This window comes from Macrosteles quadrilineatus, unplaced genomic scaffold (genome assembly GCF_028750875.1).
Source record: "Macrosteles quadrilineatus isolate MER2022 unplaced genomic scaffold, UCM_ALF_1.0 Scaffold_8__2_contigs__length_117827958, whole genome shotgun sequence".
NCBI classification, from domain to species: Eukaryota; Metazoa; Arthropoda; class Insecta; order Hemiptera; family Cicadellidae; genus Macrosteles; species Macrosteles quadrilineatus.
Window position 1 is genome coordinate 116,656,481 of NW_026542601.1, and position 18,942 is coordinate 116,675,422.

General features: G+C 35.0%; 2 protein-coding genes across 3 annotated transcripts in view; both read left to right on the plus strand.

The window, feature by feature from the left end:
- Nucleotides 1-5,396, plus strand: part of LOC128999839 (protein enabled-like) — a 73,337-nt gene extending 67,941 nt beyond the window's left edge. For both annotated transcript variants that reach the window (XM_054426545.1, XM_054426544.1), the window contains exons 10-11: nucleotides 115-235; nucleotides 1,594-5,396. In XM_054426545.1, the coding sequence (XP_054282520.1) occupies nucleotides 115-235; nucleotides 1,594-1,622 (150 nt within the window). In that variant the 3' untranslated portion in view covers nucleotides 1,623-5,396. The remainder of the gene's footprint in view (nucleotides 1-114; nucleotides 236-1,593) is intronic.
- Nucleotides 5,397-9,318: 3,922 nt separating this feature from the next.
- Nucleotides 9,319-18,942, plus strand: part of LOC129001837 (intermembrane lipid transfer protein VPS13D-like) — a 101,925-nt gene continuing 92,301 nt past the window's right edge. The window contains exons 1-9 of the mRNA XM_054429292.1: nucleotides 9,319-9,590; nucleotides 10,588-10,778; nucleotides 12,523-12,705; nucleotides 13,691-13,936; nucleotides 14,921-14,975; nucleotides 15,858-15,973; nucleotides 16,492-16,674; nucleotides 17,788-17,928; nucleotides 18,679-18,870. Of these exons, the coding sequence (XP_054285267.1) occupies nucleotides 9,494-9,590; nucleotides 10,588-10,778; nucleotides 12,523-12,705; nucleotides 13,691-13,936; nucleotides 14,921-14,975; nucleotides 15,858-15,973; nucleotides 16,492-16,674; nucleotides 17,788-17,928; nucleotides 18,679-18,870 (1,404 nt within the window). The 5' untranslated portion in view covers nucleotides 9,319-9,493. The remainder of the gene's footprint in view (nucleotides 9,591-10,587; nucleotides 10,779-12,522; nucleotides 12,706-13,690; nucleotides 13,937-14,920; nucleotides 14,976-15,857; nucleotides 15,974-16,491; nucleotides 16,675-17,787; nucleotides 17,929-18,678; nucleotides 18,871-18,942) is intronic.

The following is an 18,942-nucleotide window of genomic DNA, read 5'->3' on the forward strand; positions in this document are numbered from 1 at the left end:
CTTTGAGGAAGAAGTTTTTAGCTCCCACGTTTCAGTTTCGGTACATTGAATTATAGAAATCTAGCACTGACTACACTAGAGGTAGATACTTAAGCTGTTGTTCCATGTTTGCAGGTTAATGGTGACTCTGCCCCTACTGCCTCCATAACATCAGCTGAACTGGAAGCATTCAAACAAGACATTCTGCGTGAGATGAGGAAAGAAATGGGCAAAATCAAACAAGAAATTATTGATAGTAAGTTTATTTTTATAAACTATAAAAAAAATTATAGCCGATGATAGGCTTAATCTTTTAGATTGTTTGTGATGTTATAATTTCTGAAAATCTCACTTTCAATGTAGCCTATTCGTTAATTGTGTATGTTTTTTTTTCTTTTTATAAATCCTAATCTCACGAATTTTCAGAGGTACAACTATCTAAAATATGTTATCTAAAATCTTTTTCATTAGATAAACAGTCATAAACTAACTCAAGAATCAAGATGATTGCTTGTTGGTGTTTAAACATAAATAATCTTTGTTCTAAGTAGTAATGATTTAAGAGTAAATTTAACAAAGTAATATGTTAAGGTAAAAATCAGATAAACGTTAAAAATTTCTTTATATTTTTGAAATGTTTTTTGCTCATCAATGAAATTAATCGATATTACTCATTTAATTCAAATCATAGTCATTGTCTCTAATCTGATTTTAATACCAAGTAATTGATAAAAAAATACAGGACCTTAGCTGAGTAGTATCATTGACTGGTAGTACTTAGTTTTAACATAGACTAACCAACACAAGTAGACTTCTCATCCCATTGTAAATTTTGAAGCTCGTTTTTCATGTCTAGTTCATGTACGCCACACTGGGCGCTAGTGTCGACGAAATTTTGTTTCTATAGTTTTAGGGTTAATTTCTTGATTTGTGCTTTACTGTTTGTTTGGTTATATAACTAGGGGACAATTTATTGTTTATGATTAGATCGTATTATTTGGTTAAACGAGGTTTTAAATGACTGAATTAACGGAAAACAAATTGTAAACAAAACACGACCTCTACATAAACCGTACAGAACTAACAATAAAATTGTCTTAAGCTGTTCCATTAGGATGAGAAATCTACTAAGGGAGTATGTTTTATCTATGGTTTTAACTGGAAAATAACAACGCTTTCAAGTATTTACGATCAACTGTTTTGCAAATACAGATATCCAAGTCCAAAAAAATCCAGTCCCGAATTTAAATTATTATAACCTTGAACAAACAGTTGTCTCGCCGTGGCCGTGAGTCAGTGGCGCATGTAGTCAGTCCATGGTGCAAATAGATCAGCTGTTGTATTGTTCATTATTTACAATGTGTCAATTGGACACTGTTTATGTTCATTGTGACATTGTACACACATTCATCTCAACGTGCGGTCTGAACCCGTGTAATGTGAAAGAAACATCAGTGTTAAACCAGATGGCAAAACCCGTAAAGAGTGAAAGGAGTGTAACAGTTCACCACAAACAAAAACATATCTACCAAATGATACTGTTAAGTCACTAAATATATATTTCAGAATTTGTGTATATGTTTAACATTGTAAACCGATTTTTTTTGTTTTCAGCAATCAAAGTCGAGCTTAGTAGAAGGTAATGCCGCAGCAAGTGACGACCACAAACAGCGAATCATCTCATGTTAAGGACATTTATATTTTTTTGTACATAAATGTTTTTATCAACACATTTCAGTATAAGTGTTATACTGCATATATGGATGTACGCATAATTTATATATTTATAAATGGCAATAATTTCTTTTAGTCTCCCTTAGCGAATCTCGGAGGTCCCGGTCGGCCTAGTCGTTCCTTTGTATTTCTAAACACGACACAAGTGAGCACAGATAAATCGCTGCAATCGTTCCAAGTCTGATAGCCTTAGTGGTAGCCAGAGTACAAATTTTTATAACTACTTGTGCAATCTCGTAAATGTGTGTCGGTCTTATTCGTATTTCGTTTGCTTGTTTGGCTTTGGATTCGGAACAGCACAAATTACAATAACTGGTCAAAATTATAAGGTAGATGAATTTCTTTAAAGGAATTGAACTGAAAAATTTAGATAGAAGAATCTATGAACAAATATATCTTGTGATTTTATCGTGTTATCTTTGAGAATTGACTATACACCTAGAATTGTAAGCTATGCCAAGTTTAGTTGATAATTCTTTACCTGGAGACTTTTTTTAGTAAGCTAAACGTTGTCCTTTTATAAACATTCCAGTCAATAGTTGGTGCATCTTGATCCTCTTTCTTAATTGACATCTTTATTTCATCATTGGACACAGTTCAACACCCTCGGAGTTTTGTTACCATTCGTGGTAATGTTAGCATGACTCAGTGCCATTAGAATGTATTGTGTGCTCTGGCATGATAATAAAGGTATTTAAAGTGTTACCTTGTTAAAACACAATAGCATTTCGTCTTTGATTTGATATTGGGGTGTATGGTCAATGCATTTTAATTGGTTGTGATCAAAATAATACATTCTTGGATTTCATTAAATATTTATACCCTTAAAAATTGTCCATTACTGTAATGTACAGTAAACAGTTTTATTTGTTAAAACCTGTAATTGTAAGAACCTGCAAGGCAGTAGAAATGGTGGGAAAGGCTATTTTAACTTTAATGTGTGATAAATCTGTGTAGGTACTGGTTACATCGGTCACTCTTCATAAATGCAATGTTTAATTATATGAGGGAAGTGTTTCTACCATAAAGGTATAATGTAAAATCCTACCATTTCTACTGTGAATCAGGTGAAGGAAAATAATATTCAGAAAACACAATCCACAGTGAAGTTTTTAAAACTAATTGGAATATAAAAATGTGTTTACTTTGCATAACTCTAAAAAATATTGTCAACAATGCTCAAATATGTGTTGTAGAAAGCTTAACATAATTATGCTCGTAGTTTTATTACAAAATGTAATTTCAGTAGAATTTATAACAATTTTACGTGTTATACACATTCTGACGGTTTTATAACCGATGATTGTAATTGTGTAAGCTTAACATGATTTTAAGGATTCAAATAGAGTTTAATATCCAATTTTTTGCAAACTTATTTAAGTCAAGCAATAGTTTGACTTTTTAATTCCACTTGTAAAAACAGTTTTGTTTAGTATTAGTAGCCTAGACTATTTTACTGTTATATGTTACTTAAAACATATGTCAAGCTTTGTTCAGTAAGAAAGATATTCCTAGTGTTTATTTTGTAGCTTCTCTCAAGATTATTTGTCTTCAGCGTTAGTGACATTTTTTTTTTAAATTGTTGTATGGATGAAAAAGTTAAAGACGAGAGGGCACAGAAATTGCTTAATATTCACTTTTATAATTGATTAGTATAATATTTTTAGATCAGTAATTAAATTAATTTTAAAAAAGTACTTGCTCTGGCTCTAGATAGTTATGTTTTGTATTCCTAATACTTAAACATATATATTTTATGTCTCAAGTGTAAACATAATACTTGAGTAATTTTAAGCAAACAAAATATCAGACATTTATTTTTTATGTAACTTTTGTAGGTTGTTTTACACCAATAATTTTTCTCGTCTACATAGCTTTCATTTTTGAATGTTTTTATTTTTATACTCTTATGATTTATACAAACATGTTTCTTGTATAGTTCCAAACGAATATGACCGGTTCATAGTTATTCAAGTAAGTTAGTTAAGAGTTTGCGTCTCGTGCTCAAATGCAATACCCCATTTCTCGGCCCGGTCAGCCAATACGAATTAGTATTGTATTCTATCCTACGGTAATTGTAAATAACCACGATGATTAGATTATAGTTTATTTATTTATTTGTATAGTCGAAAGAGGCATTTAGTATGTGTGTAAAACTATTGATTTGTAAACTCGCTTGTGTTTTATATTGTTTATACTTGTGTTGCGTAGGCGTAAGGCGTAAGTGTCGTAGGGAAGTGCTGGGTGATGTAACGCTTGCTTGATGTGGCTGTGAGTCGGCTTCCTGCGTTGTAGAGGAACAATTTACGATCAACTTGCTCGCGGAGGGCTATCCAGAATATTGAACAATTTGCAACCCATTTTGAGCGCTTTGAATTCCGGTTGCAAGAACCTGCACAAGCTTGGATTCAAAGTAAGGAAGGATTTTTATCTAATCTCTAAACCGCAAAAAAATGTATAATCTACTAAATGACTTTTTTAATATTCATGACAGGATTTATGTTACAAACTTTAACACTGATCATGTGCTATGTAAGATCTTACTGTTGTATCCCATTTCCAGTGATATATTTTTCTAAATTGTGATGTAAAAATATATTATGTTTCTTTCATTCATAATTGTTTACATAAATGGATAGCCTTTGTGATTCTGAACAATTTTTTTGGTTGGATTTGTCTCGCAAGACCGAAAAGTATCATATAACCCCCATTTCAAGAACAAGTAAACGTTGTTAATTGTTGATTTCAAGGTTAAGCAGCGTCCTAGATTTTATATTCAAAAAAACTTATACCAGCAAAAAAGTAGATGCGTTCTATATTTATTTTGTTTGATGATTTTTAATCGGTGAAAAATGTCTTATTGAGTGGGAAATATGTATTATCGTATACAAAGACTAATTCCTTTATTTTTTATCTTCAAGTCTATGTTAAGATTCCTTTATTGTTAGTGTAAAATGTACAAACAGTGAATAATGCATAAAGAACATGATGTTGAAAAGAATTACGCATAAAGATTTGGTTTATGTTAACTGCCAATCAAATTATAGAACACTTTATAAAAAAAAAAAACTCTTTCTCATGATTATTATTGTTAACATTATGATTCTATTAAATTTATGTAACTTATACAGTGTTCACTGAGTCACAACTTTAATCATACATCAAAAGGCGTACAAAAAATACAAAACATTGTTCAAGAAGAAAACCAGATTATCAAATAAATCTACGTCTGTCTCCATAACTTTGTATCCGAACACTTTTCAAAATGCCTACTTAGTTCATAAAGACATTTAACACTACAATGTAATGGTAGTTTCTGATTCTGTAGGTAACAAAGGATTAAATGTCATGGAAAATATCTTACTTTGCATTTATTTAACTGTATGTTATAATATAGTTAATATATGTCTTCTACTCAACATAATATATAAATATATATATCGTGTATAAACAAACATGTAAGTGTAAATAAGTAACAATAAATATAGAATTATATTATGTTGTAAGTGTTGATACACTCAGTTTTACTACTTACTAAGCACACATGTTACGTTCCATGTCGTGGCATATTACATTAGTTGTATTATATGATTCAGCTTCACGCATGTTATTTATGTAGTTAGCATTGTTTTTTAAGCATATGAAATAACAACTATTCTTGAAATACAGATTTTCCATTTCAATTTATCTTTATTATTTGTCCTATGTATCCTTTTGAGAAGTAAGACAGCCCGCAGCAAGATAGTATTAATGAATAACAATGAATAAATCACAGTGTATAACCATTGACTGTAGGTGGTAATAACCTGGTATAACCTAGATTGTACAATGGCTCTTTTGAGCAGGGGCGAATCATCCATTTGGCCGGTTAACAAATTGAGTGTGGTAAATATATCGGTGAGATTTCCCCAGGGCTTGAAATTTTTTAGACATAAAATCTTATTTTTTTTTGCCAGAAGTGATCCCAGGTCAGAAATAGGATCCAAAATCGTCGGTCACTGGTGACCGTCCCCACATAATGAAGTGTTGTTTTCATGACGGAAGGTAAAAGTAAAAGGTAACTAGAGGACCCATGCTGCTCCGCAGCGTTAAAATAAATATAATTATCCAAGAAATAATCACATTTATGATTTTTGATTGAGTAATTCACTATCTTGAGCTTAACATCTATGGTTTAACTGATTCAAACTATCAACAGCTCAAATTAAAGCATATATAATTTACTGATTATTTTGAATCTAAAACTCATAGAAAACCATTATAAAAACAATATTTATGTTAGTTGTTCACCTTGTGTTTGCTTGAATAACTAATAGTATAAGTGAAAGCCGGTATTTCACTGAAGGTTCTTATACAAAAATATATATAGGATTATAAAATTATAACTTGTGAAATACATCTTAAATTGAAGTAAACATTAAAAAATTAATAAAATTATGTTTTTTGATCGAGTAATACAGAAGGGTAAATATATGCCAAAGCTTGATGTGAAATCTTTGCGTGCATACCTTCAATTTGAGACCTCAATCATGAAAATCGGTCGGGTAGAAGAGCGAAACGAACTCGGAAAAGAGAAACTAAATTTAACTCCCATAAGAAATACATGGGGAGCAAATTTCGTTTACGTATACACCGAGTGGGATTCTATAGTCCTCGCCACCCTAAGTTGAGGCAGCCCAAGGCCGCACGGCGTATATCTAGTGCGGCCTTGGGCTGCCTCAACTTAGGGTGGCGAGGACTATAGATAAATATATGCCGTTGGGTGATGGCAAATCTGTATGTGCATACCTTCAATTCGAGACCTCAATCATCAAAATCGGTCGGGTAGAAGAGCCAAACGAACTCGGAAAAGAAAAACTAAATTTAACTCCCATAAGAAATACATGGGGAGCAAATTTCGTTTACGTATACTCCGAGTGGGATTACACATACATTTAGGCCGATGCTTGATGGCAAATCTGTACTTGCATACCTTCAATTTGAGACCTCAATCATGAAAATCGGTCAGGTAGAAGAGCCAAACGAACTCGGCAAAGAAAAACCAAATTTAACTCCCATAAGAAATACATGGGGAGCAATTTTCGTTTACGTATATGTCGAGTGGGATTATAGATACATTTATTCCGATGCTTGCTGGCAAATCTGTACGTGCATACCTTCAATTCGAAACCTCAATCATGAAAATCGGTTGTGTAGAAGAGTCGAACGAACTCGGAAGAGAAAAACCAAATTTTTGTAATATATCAGATGACGTTTGTGGGCACCGTGATGAAAAAACTCCATTTTTTGTCTCGCAAACTCTGTTTTTCACACTAAAAATTTTAAATAGCACTATAACTATTACAATAATTAAATAAGGCCCCTTCCTCCCTCCTAACCATTCTTTATTTCAATAACGGCAAATCATGGAGCTCCTGATAAAAAATTGGTATTGGGAAGTCCATCCTTAAACTAAAAGTCACATAAACTAAAATAATAAACTATTCAAATATATTCTTGTGTCGTATAAAAAACAAAAACACAAAAGGAATATGTCAAAATAAATGTCCAAAGCCAATAAATTGTGCATGCGTGGGAATTTACCGGTCTCGGGAGACCGGCACCGGTCCGCGGGACCGGGAATGGCGGGCGAAACACACATTATAGGTATAATCATTAACTATATATACATACAGGTATATATATACCTATAGGTATATATAGTCAATGGTATAATGCAACACACACGCAATAACTCTGGTCGTGTCCACAATATTACGCTACACTGAGTGTTTCATTTCAGCGGGACCTGGCCGGGCACAGATGACCGCCAGCCTGCGGGCAGGCGTTCGGCGGCCGTTCCTCGGTGACTGGCGACCGGCCCGCACATGTCCTAGGGCAAAGAGGCTTAAGTCGTCAACTTTTTTCAATTAGAGAATAAGGGGATATTCAATATCATTTTTCAATATAAATTTTTTCACCTGTATTTGACACATCATGAGAAGGACAAAATTGCGCATGCACATCCTATATGTTTATTGAGAGTTGATAGCTTAACAATGGCGCAATAACAGAAAGAGCTGTGTTATTGCAAACTACGCAAAAGCTAAGCAAAACTGCACAACATCCTAACTTGTGTTGTATAATTCCTCAAAATTGTGACTAGCACACACTTTCTCACTGACTGTCATTTTCTACAGTTGAGTGACATACCATGACACATCACAAATGTGCAATATCCTACTTTTATGTAGATCGGAAACTGTCATAATTTCTCGTCATCTCACAGTATCTTAATAAATAAAAGACTCACAAAAAGAATCTCTTCAGGCATGGTAATTTCTGTAACCATCATATTAGCCAACCCTCCCTACCTTTCTTCCCTGTTGGGAGAGAGGGCACATGCGTTCAAGTTTACCTAGGTCCAGCGGCGAGTCAAGGGGGGGGGTGGTCACCCTCAAGAATCTGAGAACCAAAAAATTAGTGGTTGTAGATTTAATTTTTTTTTAACACTTTTTGTCTCTAGTTTGTCTAAAAACACGAGTTTTCAGTTCAGATTTTCCAGGATTTCCCAGGATTGGGCCCCCAGACCTCCTAGGAGATTTCCCTCGATCAATCTTACTTGCCCCCTCCCCCCAAAAATCATGCCCTGGAACCAACCTAGGCCAAAGAGAGTAATCCGGGCCTGAGTTGTTGAGTTTGTGTTGTCAAATTAAATAGGTTAATTCAATTCTCAACAATATACATGGAGTAGGACAATTTGTTGTGGCCAGTGGCCACAGTAGTCCTCTCAAAAGTCAAGGAGGGCGAGGTCTTGTAAACCTGTCAAGGCACATGTCACTATGCCAGAATTATCTAGGTTAGGTACAACAATATTATTTTACAGGAATTAACAAAATGATCCAGGTTTACAATAGAGTGTGAGTGTGAGGTGATTAAAAAAATTGTGCATACAAATTCAGTAGGATTAATATTGTGTTGTCTAAGACCTTAGCTAACCGACATTTATTATTCTACACCTTTTATCGACCTTGGATAAAATACTGGCTGGATAAAATCGGTGTATATGAACGTTCAGTAGCCTCCTGGCTTGGCTATGGTCACGTTAAAAAGTCAAATCCGTAGGACCGTAGATACTTAATTTGAAAGTACTTGGGTGGATTGAATTTTGTGTAGTTTGGACGATAATATTATTTATATTGCATATATAACGTTGAAATGGTTTACATGTTTTATTTTGTATGGGTTTCGTTACTTAATAATTCCTCACTACTTTTTTTGGCAAAAAATCTGCTAGGGCTAGTTTTCTGTGCAAGTTATTCTATGAATATTACATACAAATTTTTTATTTTGAAAAATTTATTGATGAGGTTTCCAAGTTTAATAGCCGAAAACCACTTAATTTTTAAGGAAAGACAGTAAAGTTTTATGTTGAAAAAAAACTAACATTACTGGCTCTGAACAAGTTTTTTTAGTCAGCTGCTAATTCAGACGACATCAGCTGACTAGTGAGTGACTGACTATTTTCATTTTGCCATTTCCATTTTGGTTTGGTTTTTGGTTGTTTTTATCAATCAAACAACAAAAGTCATGCATGCATGCATGCGCAAAGCGCTTTTGTGTATGTATGTTTGTTACGGCAATGAAAACTACGTTCTAGCTAGGTTAACATGATAAATTGAAATTAGTTCTTAGCACTAGTAGGGCCACCGTATTTGTATTTAAATACAAATGTATAATGTGTATTTGTAAATTTAAACGTTTACAAATTTTATGTATGAACGTCGATTAATTCTTAACTATGTTGGAGGGACTAGTTGCTTGGGTGTTAAACAATTATTTGGGTAAATATGTGGAGAATCTTAACACAGACCAGCTAAGCATAGCTCTTCTTCAAGGTGAGTAGTTTTATTGAATGCTAATAGATAAAAGCTAACGTCTGCTTGGATTTGTGATGTTTTTTAATCCACCTATTTCACCCTATGGAGCTAGTGCCTTATAGAAGCACTTGAGCCTAGGGTATCATAAAATTAAGCCTTAGGCCTAATATAGTATCCTTTAGGGGTACAGTTTCTTAACTGGGCTACGCTAATATTGATTGAGATCATTGAATTGAAAATATTGATTAATAATCGATACTTTAAAATATATCTATTATAAAATTAAACTATCATAACCTAACCAACCAAACTTACTGATGGTGAAAAAAAAGCATGAAGGTTTAGGCTACTGATCGTATCGATAGTTTCAATCAATGGCTGCACTTTACTTGACGTCCTACACTCATTCGAATGAAAATATCAATCGATATATCGATTAGTCGATTGCTTCATTCGATATATCGTTTGGTTAGTTAGGTAAGGTTAACCTAACCTAAATAACCAAACGATATATCGAATGAAACAATCGAATGAAAATATTGAACCGAAAAAAATAATCGAATGAGTGTAGGACGTCAAGTAAAGTGCAGCCCAATCAATATAAGCGTAGCCCAGTTAAGAAACTGTACCCTACTTTAGGCCACTATTTCAACTAAACTTATGCAGTAACTTATAAGTTAGCAATGTCGAACAGCCTAGGCCTAAGAAAAGTTTAATATTACAAAGTACTAACTAGGACCTTTGAAGTTAAGTACAGTAGTCTAGAGGCTACTTTTCACACTGTAATTATCATAGGTAATTCAAACAAGGTGTTAAGATGAGGGAAGCTTCAGATTGATTGTCCCTAGTCATTATTTTGGGTAGACTTCCATTATCTGATATCGATCGATATTTTCATTCGGTTGGTTGTGCCAACAGATACGGAAGTCTGGACCCATTATTTTTTACATTTGCAAGATTTGCTTAGGCTAAAGTTTGTTATATAAGTTTAACGTGATGATTAAATGTAAAACAGGTGCAGTTGAGCTTGAAAACCTACCTTTGCGGAAAGATGCTTTACGACACATCGGGCTACCGATTGAAGTCAGAGCAGGTTTCATCGGTAAGATTCGACTCAAGGTCCCTGTCAGTCAAATACGCAGTGCTCCGTGGGAAATAAGCATTGACCAGCTGTATTTGGTGACTGGACCCGTAAGATTATCAGAAGTGAGTTATACGTAACTTAGCTTTAGAAGCAAGGCCTAACTTACCGTTAATTCTTAAGATTCAAATAAAACAAACTGTGAAACAACAGGCTGTTTCCATCCCTGTGTCTAAGTCATGTGTTTGTTCCTGGCGAATGTAAAAACTACTTACGCAAGTAAAGGGGTTGAAATTTGACAATTGTAGACCTTTGAAGAGCCATCAAACAGGTATAATTTCATGTCCATCTTTTAAAAACATCTTTTAAGTTACACCCTGTAGACCAGGGCATAAAATAACATGTTAAATGTTGCCCAGTGCCGAGTTTTTGTCAGTGATGGGTGGTGCCGGCATTTTTTTTTATGATTCTCATTTTTAATGTATCAGAATTTAAAAAATAACATTACCGGTATGTAAATATTTGAGAGCATTTAGCTATGGTTTTGGCCTAAGAGGTTGTGAAGGGAGCATTGGCCTGTTACAACGTCCTAGAATATGTAATTAAGTGAGATGATATTTTGACTATTTACAAGCAAATATACCTAATCGAAAAAAATCATTAAAAGATTCGTAGAAATTTGTGATTTTCATTTTAATTTATGCACAAATTTCCGCCGGGAAACCCTCGGACCCCCCTTTTTGATGGGAGGTATTCCATACGCCCCGGTAAGTCCGGTGCCACTGTCGCTCGAGTGGAAATCCCTCAAAATATGCTCTGCTGTAGACGTAGACATAACATGTTTTGAGGTGGATGTTTTGGTATAACTTAAATAGCCTAAGTTATTGATTGGTCTTCATTGTATGTAGCCTGACAGAAAAAAACCCACAACAGTATTCATAGGATTTTTCTTTTACACTTTCATTTTAATGAAGTTATTAAATTTACCCTTGTAAATAGCTAGTCTAGAAGGGAACAGTTTTTACAATTCTTCTATGCATAAAAGAGAAAGCTGTTAACAATATTTCAGATTATATGAACTGTGAATCATCCACAATTATCTAAATGTATCTAATGGGTATTTGAACAGCTGTGATATTGGCCTTGATAGTTAACTTGTCGGTGGTAATTAATTTATTATCATACTGAACATTGTTAGTTAATGATTTGTTACGTGTTGCTAAACGTATAAAAAAGATTTTTGATATGTTACTTACAAACCAGAAGTTAGCCTAAGCTATAGCCTATTTTAATTCTGAACAATCCTTTAGCTTTAAATAACCTGCTAACTTATAAGTTCCTCTTTTTAAAAGAGGACTGATGGAAGTAACATACCGGTACTTCATCTTAGGTGGCTTTTAAGGCATAGTGTTTTTTTTATATGAGTATTTTAAAGTAGCCATGACCAGTTGAACAGCTAAAAAAAAAAAAAAAAACATAGGCCTAGTAACTTACAAAAAACAATTTTAACTAATATTTTGAAATAATGCAGGTCATCTCTTCAGATAATAAGACAGGGCAAAATATAAAATTTGTGCATTCTTGTTAAGAGAAATTTGCTGAAAATTTCTTTCTTATGGTAGCAGGACAAGACCACTTCTGTTTACAATGTTAACTTCAATTTTTTAATTTGCTGTAAGTTACCGGTAGCCTACTAATCATTTCCAGTGAGCCTAAAAGAACCTCTACATCTCGACTCTAGACTCGATTTAGTCTACATTTCATTTACAGAAACCATATATGCAGTACCTGTACTGTACAGTAATAATTATGTAGCCTACCTACTATTCGTTAATGTCAGTTAGTTGTACCTAGTAAACATTCTTTCAGTGGGATGAAAGTGTAGAGGAACAAGCATCGTACGAGTATAAACTGAGCTTGCTGGATGCTATTGAGGCAAGATGGCGAGCGGAGACAGACACAAATCCAGAGTACAGCTACTATGCGAGCAGCTACAGCTCCTGGCTTAGTTACGGCTCCAGTCTGGCTACCAGCATCGTTGAGAACCTGCAGGTGAGCAACAACTACTCAACAACATGCCTCCATTAACATCCTAGGATAATAGGCTCAAGTCTGGAACAGTTCTACATATTACTCAAAACTAAACCTAGAGGGTCGTGTCCCATGGCATTGTAAGATAGCTAAAGCTAATAAGGATTGGTAGGATTTTAACATGGGATGCTTTGATATCCTTCTACAGTTTATTTTAACTATTAATTTTATTTTAAAATACATCACTATGACAAAACACTTGTTCTTATGTATGAATTGTAGGCTACACTACAAAGAAAGTATTCTGTAAATAGAATATGTCTATGATGTGTCAATTCTCGATAGCTCCGATACTTGACATTGTTATTGAAAATCGAACCCCAAAACTGATGCCGCGACACCCGAAACGTCTGAAGTTTGCGCTACCTTTTGAAAAATTACTGCTTTTGCCACGATTGTGCATTACAATGTTGATGTTTCACAACTACAGGAGATGATCAGAATTTTGCCACCATTGAGGGAAAAGATAATGATGTCTACACGGCAATGGGAGATTCTTGATTTGGCTCTTCTCGTGAATTTTGTTGTGATTGCGGAAAAGATGATAATGTCCACAATTCTCAATGCGGAAGACATAGGCTACTATTAAGTGCTTCTTACTAACTTGCTTATATTTTAATGTAGTGTTAAATGTGAATATTCCACAGCTTCATTTTATTTATTTTTAATATCTGTCAGATTGTACACAAGGGAAGAAACAGTTTATGGAAATGAGTTTGATTAGGCTACTTTTTTATAGCCTGATTGAGGTAGGTAAATAACTCTTTATAAATCTACAATCAACATATTAAAATTAATATTTAATTTTTTTTCTAACTACAAAGTAATTAAATCTTGTCTTTGAGCCAAATGCCTCAGAGATGAGTTTTCCTATTAAAAATACACAATTTGGGCATGGGTCCCCTTGATACAATTTATTTCGCCAACTGATTACCAATCCTCTCAGTTGAAAATCTCTGACGTCCACTTCCGCTACGAGGACGACCAGACAGCCAGTGGAGCGGGGCTGGTGCTGGGTGTACAGATTGAGTCGCTGACCGCCCGCAGCTGTGATGAAACGTGGACGCCCGGCGCCTCTAGCCGAGACAAGAGTTGCTGCTTCAAGCTGCTACAGTTGGCCAACCTCGCTGTCTATTGGGACAACATCCCTGTGGAACAGATGATGGGAGACCTCGCCATTCCTGAGTTGTCGGTGAGTAGGCCTAGTTCAGTTTGGGAGGGTAATTCAGAATGTGAGTTTTGTTTTTACTTCTATAACCTGGCAAGGTAAGACCTTCATTGACACAGTTTAAAAAAAAATCTGATGTTGTAGGCCAATACCCAAAACACTATTGGTTCAAGTTTTATGTAAAATTAAAATGTAACGTACATAACTGTATGCATATACTGTATGTATTATCCTTACAAAATTAAAATACCACCCAATTTGCATTACAGACGTTATGTGAAGCTTAAAAAACAAATAATTTTTAATATTGAAGTGTTGTTGCATGAGGTTATGGAAAGAATTCCAAAACACTCTCCAATCAGAATTCCTTTGTGTTAGTCTGGAGAAAAAGTAAACTGTAGTAGTTTGCTTGTTTATTGATACAATCAAAAGCTTCATATTCATTTATTTACAGTAATGCTATAGGCTACAATAAACATTTTACCGAAATAAACCTGTTTTCCCTCCCTGTAGCAGCATACCTAAGTACTCCAAACCTAATTTTATGTAAATAATTAAAAAATCTCACATCATGAATTTTTTCTATCTGATATGTTAAGGGAAATAATTGAGCACAAATCCAATTAGACAACCTGCTTAGTTTGCTGTGACGGGGGCATTTTGTCATGCTCCAGTTTTTCAATTTACTGTAAAGGCTCCATCTGCTTTTACGAAGCTGGATAGCGGAGTGGTTATAGTTCTCGCTCAACATTCACTAGGTCGCCGTTTCGATTCTGAAAAAAACAAGTAGCTTTTTGATAGGCTGAGCTGTCCTTGATCGTGGTATGCTTTCAGTAAGAAATCCACATAGATTATATCACTTCATTATACATCAATATATCAATCTTTTGTTCGTGTTGCGTTTAAAAGTACACACCTAGGTGGCAGTGTTGTCTCAAATGTACACTATTGATGATGGTAATAGAACACTTCAAAACACACTTCAAGTTCAATTTGTGGTTTTCACAGGTTGCAATGGGAAAGAAAGCAGCAGATCAAAATCACTGCTACCTTCTAGTACCAGGTAGGCTAGGCCTATATCTATAATTTAAGCTTCGTTTGGTTTTTCACTTCATAACTTAAAATTTCTTACAACTAAGTTACTCTTTTGATGAATCTTATTAGTTTTTTCCCCTATAGTTATTTCTCATAATTTCCCACTGTAGATTTAATCACCTGTTTTTTTTTTTGTTTTTTTTTGCTCACAGTAAAAGTAAAATGATTTTGTGAATTTCATGTTTTATGATGTTTTGTCAAAAGATTTTTTGAAGCGCTTTCTGTAGGCGCTTTCTGTAGGCAAATTTAAAAGGGCTGTCCTGAAAATAACTAATGCATTGCATTGGAGCCGCTTGGGTTATTGCTATCAATTTTCAATTGACTTATGATTTTTCATTAACACAAATCTGATCATAGAGCGCATCTCACATCTGGCGGGACTGTGCAACAACAGCACTCATTTTAACACTCCGTTGTAGACAAAGTATGAGAGATAAGATGCAAAAGCTACTGTAGTATTTTAGATGTAGCCTATAGGTACTAAGTGTATGAATGCTCTGATGCATAGGTGGCGGCAATAACCTCGTCCCAACCACACCAATGCGAAATGTCTGATTTTATATGGACAGCCCTAGTATTTACACAAACACCAAACTGGTATGTTTTGGTGTTTCCTGTTAACTTGCCAACAAACTGACATATTGTTTTCTTATGTTTATGTGAGGAGAGAAATGGAATGACTAGTGTTTTAAATTACAATAGAATTACTCAACTTAGAGAATATGCTTAGAGAATTTACCAGTGCAAAAGTTTGTAGACCCTATTACCTATATTTCTACCACTATGAATCAATTACTTTGCCCTGTGCTGAAACTTGACTTTCCATGATAATTCTTTATTTTTGTACCAGTGTCAGCGGAAGCACAAACAAAGCGCAACAGATCTGAGCAGCCTTTGAGATCACGCACACAACCAAGGATTGTTTGTGACTTGAAGTTTGACCAAGTCCGTCTCACACTTACAGATGTAAGAGTTATGTTGTATTTTAATTTACACTCTTTATTTGATTTGTTTTAAATTTGATAACAGATGCCAAGTATAAGGCCACATTTTAGTGGTGATGTGGATTAGTTAAGAATATATAAATGATAAAAAATATCTATCAATGACTACTGTATTTAACATCAAATTCATTTCATTGTAATTTAAACATAATGTATTATTAGCATGGTTAAACAATCCTGATCTTTAATGCTAAATGATAAATCTTTGTGTGATGAATGAAATACATCTAGAACAATTGTAGATAAAACTAATAATATCATAAACTGCTTAGCAGAACGTTAAGTAATCTTGTCAGGTTTTTCTCGTTAAAAAATGTTTTGAATTTTGTATCCTAAAAGTAAAACCGTGCTTTATTAAATAAAATTGTAAATGCCCCTTCATAGTTTGAACAGCACTAGGTTAGTTAATCTGATTGTGCCTGTTTCTCAAAATAATCCAAATTAAAGGTGTGGTTCAAAAGTGAGTTGATAATGTTGCAGAAGCAGTTTGGCCAGATGGTGGCTTGCATAAAGATGCTGGACAGTGTGATGCTGAGCCAGAGGTACCGCAAGCATCGGCCGACAGTTGCTGTGACACAGGATCCTCGTGCCTGGTGGAGATACGCCTACACCTGCATCACCATACCTCGCCAGACTTGGGCCACCATGCACACTAGAGCTAAGGTAGGTGCATGCCACTCTTGCCTGTCTCATAGTTGACTTCCACTTGCCCGTTTGTTTCTCACTTCTATAGTAGAACTAGGAAATCTGTGTGGCTACGCTCACGAAAGTTTAAATTAAAAAGTTTAATGTTCAACCTGAGTAGGGCCTATACTTCTTGTTTTTTAAATTCATTTACATTTTCAAACCTAAAAAATAATTAAATATTATCATTTTGTGTAATAAAATAACCAGCTGTTCCCTTAGTTAATAGTGCAGATTCAAAAGTATTCATGTGTTCAAATGTAAACAAATCTTTTCTCCATAAGGATAACATGGGAACTTAAAGAGCCACTGGGGCAAAGTCATTTTGGAATTTCTTGAAAACGCTTCTTATTGCACACCTAGAGGTTGATTGGAACCATGCCAATTCCTGAGTTGTTATGGCTTGTAGTTTTAGATACAGTGATCAGTGAGTGAGTGGTATTTGACTTTTATAAGTATAGATAGATAGATTACAAAATAGGACCGAAACCAGTTTGAGTCGGGTGGGGAGAGCGTGGGTGAAGGCAAGCGGCATCCAATAAGCTTTCAGAAATCAGCCCACTGTTGCAAGCTGTGCCACAAGCTCAGTCTCTGCCTGTTAGCCGATCTGTGCGTTTGATTAAATCCTCTCAATGTGTTACTAAATCGCCTGCGAGTTTGGTTCCGCACAATGAATACGGACAATATCAAAAAACCTGGGCGACCACGAGTAAAAGAAAAACTTATATGATATTGTAAATAAGTTATATGTAATTGTCAAGTTCATAAAAAATGGCTATAAAATTTAAGGTACATTTTTAGAAAAACCACTGCAGAAATATTATTGTTGCTATTGAGCTCCTTGTTCTCCATAAGTGTGGACTCAGTCGAGTTGCAGTAATAAGATTAATGTAGCAAGCGTCACAATAGGTATTCAAATAAAGGCAGTTAGGGACCTTTGGGGTGATTCCTAAACATTGACCAACTTCGTTTCCTAAACAAAACCAAAACATTGCTGTAGGTAACGTTTAAGTACCTATGCTTATAGTTCTATGGACAATTTATTCTCTTCATTTCCATTAGTTATGAGAGTTGTTTCACATTGTTTTATAGGAGAACATAGCGTATGTGGACATCTACAGTAAGCTGCTACACACCAGTACAGCTTCTGCTCCATTGGCTCCTGACAACAAGGAGCTCAAGGACAAAGTGGAGTGGGAGAGAGGCTTTGAGGAGCTGAGGGCGTTACGAGAGGTTAGTGTTTGAACACGTAGCTTCTGCAATAAATCCTTGTTTAAAAATGAGTGTTTAGTCTTTTGAGCACCCAGGAATTATCCATTGTTTTAGTTACAAATATTTTTGTCATGTTTTCATCTCATTGTATGAAAATCTAAATTCTTATAAAAAAACTTTGGGTAGATTTATGTGTACAAGTCTAAATACCTCCTCAGTCAGGTCTTGTTCAACTCAACACTAAACTTGTTTGAGGCAGTGTTTGGTGGGATAAGCCGTAACAGATGATGTTTCAGGAGGAAGTTGACAAGAAAGGTAAATTCTTAATGAGTTGAACTTCCTATCCATCATCCATCCTGTCAGCTTTCACCTGAACCGATGTTATGGCTTCACCTACGTAAAAATTGTCATAAACAAGTTGCCACACCATCCCTGAGTGTGGAGGGATTTGAACTGTGAATCTGTGAATCCTGGCCTGGGAGGTAATGCAACAGACAACTAGCTGTTGATCAAATTAACCATCTACTGCAATAATATCGGTAAATTGAAACAGTAAGCGTAATGTTCAAATGTTTAACATTAGTAGTTAGTACAGACATTAAAACAGTGGACTTGGTTTTTAAACTACTAGAATTTACAAAGGCTATTTACTATAGTATTTTTGAGGTACTTGATGTGTTTCCCTCTTTGACCTCTCTTCAGCTCTGCCACAGTTAATATGCTATACCAACTTAAGCTATTGCTTGTCTCCACTCTATGCTGCATGTTTAGGTGGCAATGACCAGAGTGCGCCCTCCTCCACTGCCAGAGCCACCCGACAGTCACAGCCAGGGACGCAGCGTGTTGCTCAGCTGGTTCCCCCAGTGGTGGGGGTGGTATTCCTCCCCTACCTCCACCAACCCCTCACTCACACCAGAGCCTCCACCTCAGGGCGCGGCCAGCACGACGGAACAGAGCAGAGAGGTTAGTGTTCATGTTGGTAACAGTACTAGAAAAATATCTAGAAAGAAATACAAACCTATACAGGTGAAAAAA